The following is a 17,607-nucleotide window of genomic DNA, read 5'->3' as shown; positions in this document are numbered from 1 at the left end:
TAACGAAATATGTTATCTATGGTTAGTGTATAGATAATAGTCAATAGATATACTTCGCATACTTCTTTGCAGTCGTTCGATAATTTACTTGGACGTTTATTATTATGTATTATAAAATAAAGAAGAAATGTTAATTATATTAACAAGAATAATATATTATATTTAAATATTAAACATTTTTATTCGCCATCCTTCAGAGTAATCACCCTACATTAGAAAATCAAAATAAAACCTAGTATTCTCAATAAAATATTGGCCTAAAATTGCCGCCCCTAAAAATTTGCCGCCCTAGGCAACTGCCTACTTTGCCTGACGCTAAATCCACCACTGCATACCGGTATAGCAAGTTTCGAGGCGTATATTGTTTAAATTACAAGAACAAAATAAGAGTGAGATTCGTAACCACTACATGGATGAGATGACCGTGAAAATGGCGGATGTTATTTGCTAGTCAACGATAATTACGCAGATAGGTTTTTTCTTTAATTGTAGCAAATGGGTGGGACCGGTTTCGGTCAGGTTACCGGAGAAGGCAAGTTTGGCTCATGGAGGAAGCGATACAATATACATACAACTCATAGAACTATAAATGTTGAAAATTTCGTTTTAAATTCCCACCAACTCAACCAAACGGAAGAGTGATCAAAAATCTATGTCACAGAAGTTGAACATGTACGTAGTTTAACTCCAAAAGTCTCAAGTAGGTATAGACCATGATTAAATAAACTATTATCATTAGAATTATTAATTATTTAGTCTTTGAATTTACTACTAGTATAATATGATTCTATTGTCCAAAGCAATATTTCCTTAGTTTCCTAACCTTTTTGTAATGATGGTGATTTAATGGAAATTTAGTGGTTTTTAAGTACGTGATCCCCATTAAAAAAAAATTGCCTAGGTTATTATTTTATATATTATTATCAATATAGTCATCTAATAAATTTACAAACCTCACGAGTCGTGACCCATAAAAACATAACGAATAATAAAAATTGAAGTATGTTCAGGCAAAAATAATTATTAATTTTATTCCTTTAGAATGAATTTTAACAATTTTTTTATCAAATGTAATCTATTGTTAAATAAAAAAAAACTTAAAAATATAAAAATGTCAAAAAATCCAAAATAAAAGTTAATTTTTTTAATTCTTTGATGTAATGAATTTTGTGCTTGGAAAGCAATATTTTCGGAAAGAAATGCAATTTGCATTAAAATCCGTTCACTAGTTATAATCATAAAGGTATTAATTGATAGGTAATTAATAAATTAATGTTATTCATATATTTAACAACGATAATAACTATATCAAATATAGGTACTATATAGCAACAAAATTAAAATTATATATAATTGTTATATGCAGTAAAAAAATAAATTTTGGAAAAATGTAGCTAAGGGGTTAGGGAATTTTTATTGAACTACGGCGCGTGATAAGGCATTAACTTGTGAATAATATATTCATGGACAAATAAAACAACTAGAAAGCGAGTGCATACTACATTCCTGTAGGAATATTGAAGTCGTGTGATCATATTATGCTAATAAGTCAATGTCTACAAAATAAATCAATAGATAATAATATACCTATACTGACGAATGATGATTATTTAAATAATGAATTTCTTTTCATGGTTTTGTATAATATCAGAGCATAGCTCTGTTAGCATATATGATTGTCAACTTCTATATTGTCACTAAGTCAACTAATATGTACAGTTGTTTTATATGTAGGACGTAGGTATATGATGATATTACATACAAAAAGTCAAAGTCTCCAGCATGGCAGCTTCGGAGATAATACGAGTAAACTTTATACCTGGCCGACGCTATCGATAATTATTTTATTATTATTATTGTAACTATTGTCATTTTCGGATGTTAACTACAATTATTAATTGTGTGCATATTATTATTATTTTTTATTTTTATCATTTTATTGAAGGTTGGTATTACTGAATTTAAAGTGCATGTTTTCGAGCATTATAATTTATAATACATAATATTATGGTTGTCTGAAATCTTTGTCCTGTGGTTTCGAAATTGAGATAATACAGATAATTGTTCATGCACGTGTTTTATTGTAAAACTGCAGTATATTATTATAGGAGATAGTTCAAAAACGTTACTGCCTTAGTTATATTGCTAGAATGTTAATTCTTGAGTTTATGTAGTATTCGATACTTTAATGGTCTACAGAGCCATAATAATTAATAGTATAATATATCTATAGCCTATAGCTCGTATTCTATTATACAATTATTTTTTTAGTTTATAAAATATCAGAGTATACAATTTAATAACTTATTACTCTGAAGGAGATCGAAATAAACCGATTTCGCCGAGTATTCGTATATTATTGTTATATTATTGTATCATTTTTGATTTTATTCCACAAACCATCGATTGAATAGAATAAAACTTTGGAACCTCGATCTGTAGTATAGAATAGATTTAGAGTGTATGCGTATTCAGCGGCTGAAAGACCGAAAACTTTACCACTTACCCGTGTAGTGGATAATTTTGGCCTCTTTTACCTATACCACTATATAACTGCAAAGTTGGGCAAAATATTATCTAGATAATTATTCGAATAAAAATATAATAGAATAATTTTCAAACATAATGCTAATACAAAATACAATTAATATATTCGAATTCTTTACTTTCTAGTTTCTTCTTTAAATAGTTCTATACTTGTTTTGTTTATATTATTTTTCTATTTATTTAAAATAAAAGAAGATTTACAATCGTGAATTTAAAGTACAATGCTAAGTATTGTTTTTTAATACGTACTCGTAAATGTTTTAATTACCAAAATAGCAACCATATGTTAACTAATAAGATAAAATTACTGAAAATTATTCAAATAATATTGTTTTCAAATTATTCGAATAAAATATTATCTAAATAATCATCTAAATAAAATTTTATTATGATGCCCAACTCTTCCACTCAGATAATAATAGTTTTCCAAATAGTCAACTTGTAAATTTGTTTAGCCATTTATTTATAACTCAAGACCAGAGGCGGACTGGGCCAGTAAAAGCCTACTGTCCTCAGCATTGTAGAAGGCCTTTTTGATAAATTCAGAGAAGCAGTTACTTTTTTTTACATTATTTTTTTTATGCATTATTAAATGCATATCCATTACACTTCTAAATCTGTACGACTGTATCCATATGACATCTTTTTCAAAATTTAAATTTAAAACATCATCAGTTTTTAATATAATTGGTCTGTTATTGTTAATTTATAAATAATTCTAATTTATATTATGAACATTAGTATTTATAGTTAGTATACAATTCTACAAAATTAAATTTTTTATTTAAACCCCAATATTTTACTATTTTATACTGGTGACATTCTATAAGCAATCAACAATTTTCAAATAAATACATTTGGTTAATATTATTTGTTTTAGATTTTATCTGCAATGTTTGCATAATTACTTTACCCAACTAGAATGCTAAAAAGTGATATACGAACTAGAGAAAATTGTCAAGTAATATAAATGCAGTGTGGTACTGTCACAGTACTACAACTGTAGTAACTATACAAAGGATTAGAAATACATATAATAATTACCTAACTTTATTCCTTTATTAGTTATTACTTGCATTATAAACTGCATCTAATATTTCCATAACTTATTTATATTTTATTTCCTTTCAAAAATGTTGTTTAGTTGTATGTGTATAATAATATGTTAATATTAATCTCATTATTACCAAAGCAGTTTTGCTAGCGTAACATATGTATATTTTTTTCTGTTTCTAAATAAAGTAAAAATAAATTAAGAGATTATTTTTTATTTTCCTATAAATAATAATTTATTATTTCCAAGCTATACAACACCTAATATTTAATATGTATAATATGTATTTTAAAAAGTAGGATGTAAATTTAAATCAAGCTATGTTATATAAAAGGGTTTGTATTTTACAAATTAGTATGTATATTAAAGTAATCAGGAGTTTTAGTCAATTAGTAAGTTGTAAGTGCAAGGCGAGTAGCCATCCGGTGACAATTTATTTTGGTCGCAAAAAAATGGTTTAAAAATTAAGAACGTCAGTGCCTAACAAATTTTTTCTTTCAAATAGATAATACTTAGATAAAGGTGTATTACCTTAATAATAATACAATATTTTTTACAGTTTCACATGCGTAGGTAACATATAGTTTTTTCTGTCAGATTATTATTTATTTCTTTATATAATTAATTAAAAATTGATTGATTGGACGGCGTAATGTATAGACAATATAGGTACATCAATGCGTCGATTAATAATAATAACACATGACTTCCGGTACAATTCGAAAGGCTAGGACTGTTGAACGAAAGAAGATTATGAAGTTTATTTTATTTCGCCATAATTTAAAATATATTGTTTGAGGTAATTTAAAATTTTTACTTATATATTATTATATTTTATATAAATATTTACTTTTTTAAATATTTAAGTTTATTCTATATTATCGTCTATTTATAACACAAACTTATTAAAATATTTTTACGGTAAGTGGGTATTGACTCAAAAGTAACAATAGTATCTATATAATATAATTAATAAATAATTTTTTTCCTGTTTATAACCAACGATGCCACATAGATTAACACGGCCACCGTAATCTTGTCTTCTGCAGTACGTCGTCGCGTGAAGTCCAAAAAGGCCGTTAAATAATATTTTCATTTATACGCACGAAGTTGCTATTTTTTGTTATAAATATTTTTCTATATATTATTCTTTTTATATTTTATTGCGTGGGCGCTAATCGCCATATTGTGGTTATTAATTTCTATCATATCTATATACTTGTGTGCGAATTGCCACATTTACATTATATTATTATTATTTATTATATATATATTAGTGTCGTAATTCTTCGTCGTATTGTCATTCAGTTATACCGTTGTGAATATATTTGTTTTGTGTGAATTTTATTCAGCGTATAGGTATAGGAAGCAGCTGGCCAGCAGTGCGCCGACAAAGCCGTGAGTTATATTTTACATTGTTATTTCTTTATTTTACTCTGTTAAACCATAAGGGCCACGCAATTTCCATACCTATTTATTAATTATACTTTTCTGTTAATTTAATTTGTGTATACACTTGCTATTATTAGGTACCTAACTATTTTAGATATTATTATTATTTCTGGTTGTGCTGAACCGGTAAACCGGTAAGTTTACACACATACACACACACATGCACACACAATCCACCCACAGGATTTGCTCTGCGACCCTCTCCACCTCCTGTTGAGTGCTATATACATAAACATACACACAAATTTATACAGGTCGGTCGGTGTGTTTGTATCGTGCGAATTTTGTTAGGTAACTGGACGTGCGTATTATTTTTATCATATACATGTTCAATGAGTGTTTGATAGAAGAATCACCATGTTTAGTAATTATTTGTAAGTCACTTTGTTAATATTCAGTACTGTATGCTATATTATTTTTAATAACTGTAACAATGTAGTTAAATAAGTAGGTACTATGTAATAAAAATTTAACAATAAGAACAACAATAAAGAAAAATATAATGTAATCGAAATTTTTTCATGTGATACTTTTATATACTTAGTTAATATGTTTGCTAAAAAAAAAAAGCATTGAAATTATCGTCTCCATGTGTGCAATTACCTGGAGAAATTACCTCTGGATGGTGAATTAGAAGATAAATCATAATAAATACGTTATATTATATCAATGTTCAATACTAATGTATAATATTTAATGTTATGGGTTATATCCAATAAGTGGTTAATGTGCACATTATAGTCATGCACTCATAGTACTTGAATAAAGTAGATACTTGACATTTAAAATTATAGTTTCGTACAGATGGTTTTGAGTACGAGATGGCTATTGTTTAAGTGGTATAATTTAGGTAATTTCTAATCAAGTCAACGCCATCCGTGGTCGCTGTTGGTCGTAAATGGTTATTAGTGTTATTACAAAGAATGAGAAGTCATAGAAATTGCATATTTTTTCTATGTCTTCTATTTGTAGTTAGGTGAGCAAAAAATATGTTCTATAACCTAGTGAGTTCATATTTGAAGTTCTTTATGCATATTTTTTTTTAGTTTTGTCAAGAATTGCATATTAATTATTTTTCATTCATATAAATTGCATTTTTAGTAAATTAGTATTTATTTTTAGTACAATTTATCTCATAAAACAATATTTTAACAATAAATTTTGAAGGGTTAAGATAATAAATTAAAATATGCAAAATAAGTTGCAAATATAAAACTTCTGTATAGATGAGCTATGAATAGAATCTAGTTGTCCCGGAGATATATGCAAAATAATAAATATCCTATGTCAAGTATTTAATTGTAAATATTAAAATTGTAGTTTTATAAAAACACAATTGATAGTTTATGAGAATCAATTCGTTTAAAAACTCCTCGAAAATTGTGTTTTTGTATTTTTTTTGTTTTTAAAAATGTACAAGACACGTAAACATTTTAAAGTAACATCATCCGAGGTAGTATCAATGTAAAATATATCAAATATTTTTAATTCATTATATAACTATTATTTGTTTTTATTAGAATAATGGAATTTATTGGAGAAGAGTGGAATTGACGGATTTACCGAAATTAAAAAAAATGATAAACAAAGAATTGAGCGAATTGTTTGGTGAGTTTGATATTGCGCGAATAATGTACGTATTATATTTTTCGTCCGTAAAATGCATGAGTGTGTGTTTATTTCTATAATCTGTTAATTTTCTAGCACCAACAACCCATTGTCGCTGTGTCAGATCAATTCCAATGGAAAAATTACTGTTTTTATGTCACTATCCGATCGCCCCAACGTCAGCTGTATCGCTTCCGATAACTGGACAGAGTGGCTAAATTATTTTTATGAGTACAGACTACTTATATTAAGATAATATTATAATGTTTTTATTATAATTGATAATTTCATAAAAACATCGATTTCTCGCGTTCATTAGTCTGAAAAACATTGAGCTAAACAACACAATGTTTATTCACGTGCTCTTGTACCGGTGTGTCGACAGTTTAATTAATTTACCGGTGTTGCTCGAAATGGTTTACGTCCAGATTCCAGAGACTAAAACTATCATACTCATCAAACCACCAGGAACGAAAATCTGTTAGCATGCATGTACACTATTGCTGTACGTATCATATATTTATTGGCAGTTGTATAACACCATGTTTTTCCACGTAATATAGGCGCAGAAATGTGTTTACCATTTTCCACTTTATCCGCCAAAAGCGTCATCGATTCAGAATTTGGATGCCCTGAGATTCTTTACCACATTAGAGAGTTCTGCATTAATAAAATCAGTTTACGGATTGCCGAGTACATACCAATATAATAACGATGAAAATAACAGTAGGTACTCGTTAAGTAAGCTACCTACACATCGTAAATTAATTTCATTAAGTAAGTATGCTTCTCTGTCGTTTACAAAATACAAGCAAGTTTATTCATCGTGAATTATGTGTGATAAAATAATTATCAAATTGATGTTTCCACTTAAAAAAATCACACAAAAATATTGAAAAAAATTAAAAGTATTAACAACTCTTACTTATGATTATACGATTGTACGTTTGCGTAACATGAATGCAACTATTATACTGAAACAGAGAATTCATATTATTACTATAGTCTGTAGATATAAGAAATAATTTTAGATATCATACTTAACTGAAATATGTGGAGTAGGTAGCTTATTATTATACTTAACGAGTGTCGAGCATCTCCAAAAATAATAATAAAATAAACGCTATTCGCGGGTGGTTTATACTTGAGACGCTGTGCCATGAACTAACACGGTATTAAATTGATATTTTCTTTATATTGATTAACAGGGTAGACGACTTTATTGACTTGAGGGCCTACTTGAGACACCGATTGGACTTTTTGGATAATTATTACGGTCAGTATAGTTTGGCGAAAATCCTCGAGTTCCCGGGCGAAGACCGTATTAATTTAGTTCCTAATGTAAGTGAAAAATATTTTATAGGTCATCTACAACACACATGATACAATCGATACGAACGCCGTACGTTCATATTATTATTTTATTCATAAGAACGAAAATTTAATAATATAGGTACGTAGAAGGCAGAAAAATTAAAAAAATAAAATTTGTCTAAATCTTCCTTCCTCATTTTCACAATTATTCATTTATTTCCATCGGTGGTTATCATTTTTTCTCTGCATGATTTAGTGTTATATATAGTAACTCGGCTTAATTTTTTTAAGATTATATATTTGTTTGAATACAATTTTTCATATTTTTTATATATTTCTTTTATTATAGAAAAACAAGAATAGGGATGTTTGAAATATAACTATATAAGAATTAAATTTGTAGTTAGTTAAAAATAAATAATTATATAACAACTATATTATTATATATACGATATAATGATTAATGACTAATGAACTTATATATATCTAAATGTAAATAATTTATTTTTAAGAATTCAAACATTATTTTATGTTCGCTATCAAAGTAAAAATCATTAAGCGGTAGCGTACCGTAAATTATTAGTAAATTATTATTACACGTTTTATTTATATTTATATTATTATATTTTAAGAATATTTTAACGCATTATTTGTTTTCTTTATTAGGCACACGCATAAAGTATAATATATTACGTATTCACATAAAATCGTTTTTTTTTGTGATTTTTGAGTTTCAATCGGTTTTATATTTTATTATTATTTGACTTCATACTAAACTTTAAAAATAAAAACTGCCAAAACCATGAGGCTTTTTTAAGAAGAAAAAATGTACTGACACATGCACACATTGCACACGAATTATTGCTTATTTAGTGGTACTTATTGATTAGGTCAAGGTTAATGGGTTGGTGACTATATACACGAATTTGGACTATCCTTTTATGGACAATGTATTTGATTTGTACCAATACACGGGACTAATAGAGTTTAAAGACGAAAAAAAAAGAGTAACCGAACCCAAAATCATATTGCGATTAGCTACAGACCTTTCCAGAATGATGGAAAAGGCGAACATTTCAAATATTCAGTCAGAAATCAATATAAATTTCCAATAGTAAATGAAAATATTATATTTAAGTGAATTTTACACGATTCCGTGAAGAGTATAAATGGAAAAAACGGTTTCACATATGACGATGTATGCAATTCGATAAAGATATTATCACAATAGTATAAAGATTTAGTGTTTCTAAAATGAAACAAAATGTATTGGTTTCTCGTTTCTTCATAATACCTTAATTACTGGTTAATTATATTGAACGAATTGCATGCAGACGTTGTGTGACTGTGTTGCAATTTGAACAGGTTGATTATTTTTCATTTAAATTGTATCATTGTACATTTACCTATTAAAGATTATAATATGGATAACCGTGTGTCTTTACAGTGAATTTATATCAAATCAGTTCAAACAACTTACCGATAAACCAATGAAACAGTTTTTTCAAAGTAATATTCTTCAGAAAGATAGTGACACATTTTCTGTAGAACAGGAATCATCTCTCAAACAAGACCTCTCCAGCACTTCCGAGAGCGAAAAAAAAATGCAGTTTTTCAAAGAGATACACAATACGGAAAATAAAAGTTGGTATTTAAATTTTTTTTCGAAAATTTAAAAGATTTAACCAATTTATAGCAATTAATAAATATTCTAATGATGTAACACTTGATAAATGGTGAACGCGATCATACACAATTTATATGATTGCGTTAATACCATATATATCATTTATATATTTATAAATAAAAATAATATTCATGCAAACAATTTAAAATTATATATAAGTGATCTCACAAATGTATTTTTGAGTTATTTATCCATGTTACTGCTTCCTCTTTGGATTTGTGCAGTCTTGCTATACCCCCATTGAACTTAGAATTAGACACACTTCAATGATGTGTTGTATCAGCAAACACAGGGGAGAGTTTATCATATTCCATTTGTAGAGGAGACTTTTACTTCTACCCAAATTAGTCAATAGTCTTTGTTCTGTTTAAAGCTGTCCACACGTGTCGAGGCAGATTGAATCCTGGAACTATCATCATTGGATTTTAAATCAATATTAAGTTTTGAACTCCTGATTCTTTCCAACGATTTTTCCACAACTCAAATATCGGAAATGTCAGGTCCCAGATAGGATGCCCTGACTTCAATCTTTTTGGCGGGTATGAGATCATGTCGTTATATAGTGGAAGTTCAGGGTTGTTTGTTACTTTTTTTTATTTCATGCTCTGACTTCATTAACCTCCTTAATTCTAGAGGGATTTTGTTCACCAACACCAGCAACCACTAAGTTTTGATCGTTCTCACAGTCTCCGATATAATTCGCATTGACTTTTTGAGTTCTATATCTACTTTTTTATTTTTTACAATGAGGACTCCTTGATCACATAGGAGCACAATACTCGCCACGCTGTAAACCAATGATAGTGTAGATATTCGCAGAACTTACGTGTTGCTACCCCAGCTTGTACGCACCAATTTTGCTATAATATTATTTCTAAATTTCAGCTTGTTTTTAATTGCCTAGATATATCATTCCTTTTAAGGCATTAGATATAATTGTTGTTATGTTGATAGTACAAGGCTTATATTTTGTATAGCTTGATTTACTTATTTATTCGTCGTTAACATACTTATACCTATTTATATTTATATTTAACACACTTAACCACATTTTATTATGAATATAGTTATTTATATTTATGCCTGTTATGTATTTATGTATTTATTCATTTACTGATTTTCTTATTTATGTATTTAATATTTTATATCTATTGCTTAGTTTTGAAATTATGAAATGAATAAAAAAAAATTTTGTCGTTCTAAAATTTAAAGCGGGTTGTATACATTATACAATAGCGGCGCGGGCCACCCGCTGTCGACCACTGCAATAAACTATTAATTATTATTATATTATAATAGCCATGAATTATTTTAATTTATTTTCATTTAAATTTACAGATATAATCAAGGATTTCCTAAAGTTTCAAGATAAAGAGTCTAAACAAGCAAATGAAATGTCCTATTATATCAGCAGTTCATATTATGATTCGTCAGATAACATGAATTATACAAAAATAGACTATAAAAGAACTGCTTTTACGATCGAATTAATGTTGATAGACCTCGACGAAGAAAATAAGTAGCCACGATTTCTTATTAAAATTATTGCTTTGATTGGTGAGCATATTTTACACAATGTTTTTAGAGCCACGTGGGACTATTTGATTTCAATTTTTATTTATTTCACCGAATTTCCTCAGTATGAATATTGTTTAATGAACTTACTTACAATTACAACTCCTCCCGAACTTAAAAAGTTTTTTTGTGTAAGCGTATAATAGCTAAACACTGTTAATTTATTTAAATTATATTTTTATTAATGACACGAATGTATTTTAGAATGCCGATTTGAAACCCAATCGTACTTATCCTATGGGACTTTACATACTGCATCGATCTTTCCTAACTGGGTAAGCATATAATATAATTGCATCTAATGTAATAACTAATAATTAGTTGATTTCAATTTAAGTTTTAAATTTGCTCACTATAATTAACTTTATTATTTTAGAAAATTCTCTTGTGTATTAGTTACAAAAGAACATTTGGAACTTATGGAACTTATGATTGAAAATCACCCCCTCAAGCATATAATTTCAAATAATATATCTAAATCGGTTTTTGAAGATACGAGATATAGAACTTATATTTTTCAATGTAACGATCAACCCATTGGATACTGTGTAATTCGGTGATTATTTATTTCAGTGTATTGTACGTAATAGTATTAGTATATTATATGATTTAGACAAAAAAAAATTAATTAAAATCCATAGTAATTATACTCACATAAATTAAGTAATGCGGCTCATACAAAATAAAGATTTAAGGTTAGTGTAATTTATTCTGAAAATGTGTGCTTAAACATAGAATTATATGTTGACATATTAGTTACCTATTTTGGTCGAAACGTTAAAGACTCTAAACAAATCAACAAAAAAACACAACCCAATAACTACCAGAAAGCCGCACAATATTTATTTATGTAGCAAAAATCTTTTGTTCTTTTAGATTAAACGATGAAATTAAATTTTTGAATAGTTACTTTGATGTGGCCAGTTATGCGTATCCCAAACTGGCTCGTAATCATATGGCTATTTTACTGAATATGGATGTGCAGAGGACATTTATTAAGAAATCTCGTGGTTTGCTTAAGTTTGTAATGGAAGACAGTGACATCAATTGTTTGTTTTATAAACTTTATACAGATCTAACCATAATGGAAGAAGTATGTAAGACAGATAATAAACGTTACATTTTAATTTTAACTCTATGAATAATAATAATAAATATAATATTAAAATATTAACAATATTTGTTAATTTTAGTGTGAATTGTCTTACATTACTGAAATAAAAGAACTAATTCCTATTAAACCTCGAATTCGCATTCAATACGATCATGAAAACGTGTCTGGTGACCATGAAAAGTTTGCGTTATTTCATATAAATACACGATTATGCAGTACTCAAACAATGTCAATAGACGCCAAGATTGTTGTGGTTGGAGCATCTGTAGTAGCTTTATCTTTTTTAGAAAGTCTCTTATTCAAGTAGGTACTTTAAAATTGAATTTAATCTACTTTGATTAAAATTTACAGTATATTATCGTTTAGAATAAATAAAATTCATTAGATTACAAAATTTTTATTTCTTATGTTTAAAAACGCTTTTATCGCTTTTATTTGTACGTTAATATTATTTCGATCTTATTGTGCTACTGTCATTTTTAGATAGGTATTTAATTATCACACCTCAGTTAGGAGATTAGAATAAATACCTACACTGTTCAATAAACAAATATAGGTAATTAGTACGTATTCTATAGCCATTTATAAAAAATGAAATGAATAAAAACATTAAACTATAATATACAAACATTTGAAACTTCAAAAAATGATAACTCATTGATTGTTGAAAACAATACAATAATTATATAATATTTTGAGTGTCGGTTGGGACGGTTGGGTTATAGCTAAATACTTGAATATTGTGTTTATTAAAAATTCACCAAAAATGACATACAACTGTATTATAGGTACACTATCAATCCACCATATTATTAAGGATTGTGAAAATGTAGCAACATTTTTTTATAAATAATAACATAGTTGTTTAATATTTTTTTTTTAATCGTACCTAATTAATTTGTTGTTTTTAGCCCATTTAGTTATTACATTAGGTTCTCCGATATAGTACTCATTTCTGATTGTGGTACACCATATCAACGTACTTTAACTGATTTGGAGGATCAAATGATTCCAAAAGTAGCACACTTTAATTACGAGTACATGATTTCTATGGGTTTTAAATCATTTGTGGATGTCATCACCGGCACAGTAACAGCAATCAACAAGTTTGTAAAATTCACTGTATAATAACTTAAAAAAAAAAAATTAAAATTCTATAGAAAAGGTAGTAAGGTACCTATCTACAATTGTAGACTGTAATTAGTATTAGTTTATAGTAATATAAATAGTATTAGTATTAAATCAAAAATTAGTTATTGTGCTGTAGTCAAATGCAAAAAAATGCATTCAATTCGATTATTTAGTTTTTAATTTATATTATCTTTGCTGAGTAGTATTATAAAAATTTACTATATTGAACTGTTTTTGTTTAGAGCCGATAAATGTGTAACCGTTAATGAAGATGAACAAATATATTACGATTATTTATTTTTATTCCATGGTGAACAATTTGGGTACACTGCTGAGGAAAATGAAACTAAAAATTCTACCGAGTAAAATTAATGTACAATATTTGATATACATGCCTAATATTTTATCGGTTGTAATTTTCATATAATAGATCAATAAGTAATGGAAATAACATGCTGGAAAATTTATTTTTATTAAACTCTGAACTTGATGTCACCTATGTTTATAAATATATTGAATTAATAAAAAATAACGAAAAAGGTAATTTTTTAAATTATAAGAATACAAGATAAATATTATGTATGATTAAATTGAGTTAGCATATTATAATAGAATAGTGAACAATAAAATTGCTTAGCTTATCCCAACGCATTTAGTTCTGTATTCAAATTTTAAAATTCAAATCAATGATAAATTAGGTAGATTCCTATATTATATTATTTTATTTCGTTACAAAAAAAACTTTTTTCAGTGAACTTAATTGTCAAAGACAATGTTTAAAACCAATAAATTAGATGCCATATATTTGACTGTTAATATTGAATGCTAATAGAGCTTTAAGAAATTGTATTACTGTTTATAGCTCCCTTTCCCTATAGTGAATTAGGTATTCGGAAAAATAATAAATGTTCTCGCCACTCTTAAAATAAAATTAGAAGAAAAAAATTTGATATGAAACAATTTGAATAGTGAATTTACATAGTTATTGTACTTATCTATTTAGTATTAGTGGTTTTGTAACAAAAATTCATATCGAATGAATTTTTTAAATCATTAAATTATTATTGTATTGTTGATTATTATTTTATTTTATTTCTTGGTGTAAAAATAAACTATTTTTTGTAAAATAATAGACATTATTGTACTTGGAAAATATTTGGGATCACTAACTGTGATTAATGTTCTTCTCGAGAGCAATATTGATGGATCTCGAATAGTTTATGTTGAAACTTATGCCAAAGAAAATATTCCATTTATTGTTAATAAGTTTGTAAGTAATTTATTCGGAAAGTTCCATTTACAATGTACGGAATTCAAAAGTATACAATAATTAAGCATAATTTAACACGCCTAATTAGATTAGAAATGCTGTTTATAATGAACTGAAAAAACAAGGAGTGCGTGTGTACAAAAAATGTGTATTCGAAAAATTTACATTAAGCGAAGATCGAACGCGTTTACGGAAAGTGACGTTTACATCGAATGATGCTCAAATTGCGATTGATTGTGGTGCATTGTTTTGGTTCGGCCAGAAGTTAATTAGTAAAGTGAATTGGTTTAGTAAGTAATTTTTCTCGATTTACGTTGATAAGTGCTTTATTTTTAACTAATTCCACAGTGCTACTCAATTGGGGTGTTATAACGATAAATGGGTAATAAAGTAATTAAAATATAATTAAGAGATTGTTCAATGTTAAAGCAACGTGGCTAGGTTAGTGAATAAGACAGTGTATTAATGTATATCGTATATAATTTTATATGATATTTTTTAAATTTATATGAATATAAGAGTTAGGTTATGTATTCATTTTGTGTGTACAGTTATCAGTTTCAGTTTTTTCCCCGGGGTGACGTGCGTTCAAGTTTATTGAAGAAATACATATTTAATATTTGTTATGCATTCCAATGGCATTATAATAATAATTATAAAATATCAAAAAAAAATGTATTACCACGAAGAAATGGTGTAGGTACCTAAAATGTATATGTAAAACTAAACACTATGTGTTTTGACCATTGTGTAATTGTGAATTCGAACACTGAAAAATTAGCTGTTATCTAGGTACTAGCGTGGCATATCATAGATATATATTATAACGTTTTTAATTAAATAACTAATATATTAGTATTAGCACAGAAAAATATGTTATTTAATATTCACATTGAAACGTAAAATTAATTATTTTAAAGTAAATATAGTACAATATATACTATGATTAGGATTTTCAAATGGATAATTATTATGATTGTAATTATTTTAATTTAAAGTTATAATTTACATTAATGTAATTATTAAAATTGATTGGATTTATGTTTTTAGCAATGTTACAGTCCGCGTTGAAGTTTGATGGACATTTAGTAGTGAATACATCGTTCGAAACTAACATCGAATTTGTGTATGCTGCAGGACCCATGACGAGATTCATGCATAATGAATATTTTATCGTGTCACAGCATATGTATTATAACAGATTAGAGATTGGAGCTCGAGTGGCCAACGTGCTGATGAAACGCTTGGGAATTGTCGAAGATTGCAAATCAAACGACGAGTACGTTCGTCCACTTTTCGTTTACTGTCAACTCCCCGGAAAGTACAATTACTTGCACGCCGAAGTGCCCGTTCTGCGATATCCAAAGACTGATACGAGAAAGACAACACTCAGTACCGGGAATGCTACTGATGGATATTTTGAAATTCTCGTAGACACTAATGGCGACGTAGTAGCGTTGTCGTGTTATTCAAATAAAGTGAGTGAATATCGAATAATTATTTGCCTACTTTAAAAATTATTATAAGTATATATTTTTTCGATGCCTTTGTAATTTATATATTTATTTCATAGGATATTAAGTATTCAAATCTAATAAATTTATGCGGAAAACACGTGAATTTATTCAACGATATGATGTATCGCTTCAAAACGAATTCCATTCCATGTTTATTTGATTATTTCAACCAGCCTTGGTCGTACCCTTTGTACTCGGAGAAGTTTTGGAAGCTGTTAGACGAGACGAAACTGAAACGAGATAATAAAGTACCACCTTATTATAATGAATTTATTTTGAGAGTAAACCTTTATAATATATGTATACAGTTTATCAAAAAGTTCTTGTGCTGTGATGATGTTGCTACGTTGATGTCTGACTTGAAAGTCAATACGGTAAAAATTCAATACCGACTATCACCCGTCTAATACATAATATTATATCAAATCTGTATTACTGGGTTTTTATTCAGATTTCCCGGTTGTCGAGGTCAACTTATTTCGATAGACGTTTTGATCAGTTGTACGGAGAAAAAATAAACACAATTTTGATGAACTTCATTGCTAATAACGTGGACGATTTTCCAATGTTTTCCCATACCATTGATCAAAGGAAAACAGAAGATGAATATAACACGGTTTAAAATAAAAATACTCAATATATTTATAGTTTAATATTTTGATGGTTGTTTGAGTAGTCATTTCTACACAAAATGTAACAGTACGTAACTATAATACATAAAGTAGAACTAATTTTATAAAATATTTTATAATTACTACAATTATTATAATCTGTAACAATATCTAATATTTATCTGAGCCTATCGGAGTGTAGCGCCAAGTAAAATCCAAGCAGTATATAATATATTATGTATCTTTACATGAATCAATTCACCCGAGTTTTCACACTATCACATACATAATAAAATGACCTGAATAATAGCCTAAAAAATGCTTTAAATTTAGAAAAAGGCAAAATAACAACTTTACCTTTGAATTACTTGTTAGGCCATGGCCTAGAATTTTTAGATGAATTATGGTATTAATATTATTATATTATATACGTTTTGAACATAAATTTCTATTTGAAAATTATTAAAAAATATATTTTATAATGTAATATAATTACTTTAATAGTTTAATATCACTTTTCTTCAACCTTTATACAGTCGATTGTTTATTGATTCGGTTCGCATCAATATTTTCTATATGATTGAAAAGTGTTTTATTATAGATAATAACTCAGAGAACTGTCATAAATTATCAAATTATGATTCATAAATTAATAATTAACTTAAAATATAAAAATCAAGAGTTTAGTAATGACCTTCAAAACTTCAACCCACCAATAGTAAGTAAG

At 27.4% G+C, this 17,607-nt stretch overlaps 1 protein-coding gene across 1 annotated transcript; it reads left to right on the top strand.

The window, feature by feature from the left end:
* The first annotated feature begins 7,008 nt into the window (after positions 1-7,008).
* On the top strand, positions 7,009-16,891 carry LOC132924746 (cilia- and flagella-associated protein 61-like). The gene is made up of 19 exons (XM_060989194.1): positions 7,009-7,141; positions 7,225-7,354; positions 7,870-8,002; positions 8,866-9,089; positions 9,423-9,619; positions 11,001-11,181; positions 11,248-11,368; positions 11,442-11,512; positions 11,614-11,793; positions 12,114-12,330; positions 12,431-12,654; positions 13,263-13,457; positions 13,725-13,844; positions 13,913-13,920; positions 14,616-14,752; positions 14,841-15,042; positions 15,803-16,230; positions 16,326-16,517; positions 16,721-16,891. Exons 1-19 carry the CDS (start codon positions 7,009-7,011, stop codon positions 16,889-16,891), a joined length of 3,264 nt encoding a protein of 1,087 aa, XP_060845177.1.
* The last annotated feature ends 716 nt before the right edge of the window (positions 16,892-17,607 follow it).

This window comes from Rhopalosiphum padi, chromosome 3, assembly GCF_020882245.1.
Source record: "Rhopalosiphum padi isolate XX-2018 chromosome 3, ASM2088224v1, whole genome shotgun sequence".
NCBI lineage: Eukaryota > Metazoa > Arthropoda > Insecta > Hemiptera > Aphididae > Rhopalosiphum > Rhopalosiphum padi.
This window is presented reverse-complemented; position numbering and strand designations above follow the sequence as displayed.

Bases quoted from the DNA above. Each gene is read 5' to 3' on its own strand.
- LOC132924746 (XM_060989194.1), top strand. From the start codon at position 7,009: ATGTTTATTCACGTGCTCTTGTACCGGTGTGTCGACAGTTTAATTAAT. The intron at 8,003-8,865 runs GTAAGTGAAAAA...CTTATTGATTAG, and splicing joins GTATTAATTTAGTTCCTAAT to GTCAAGGTTAATGGGTTGGT. The intron at 12,655-13,262 runs GTAGGTACTTTA...TGTTGTTTTTAG, and splicing joins TTAGAAAGTCTCTTATTCAA to CCCATTTAGTTATTACATTA.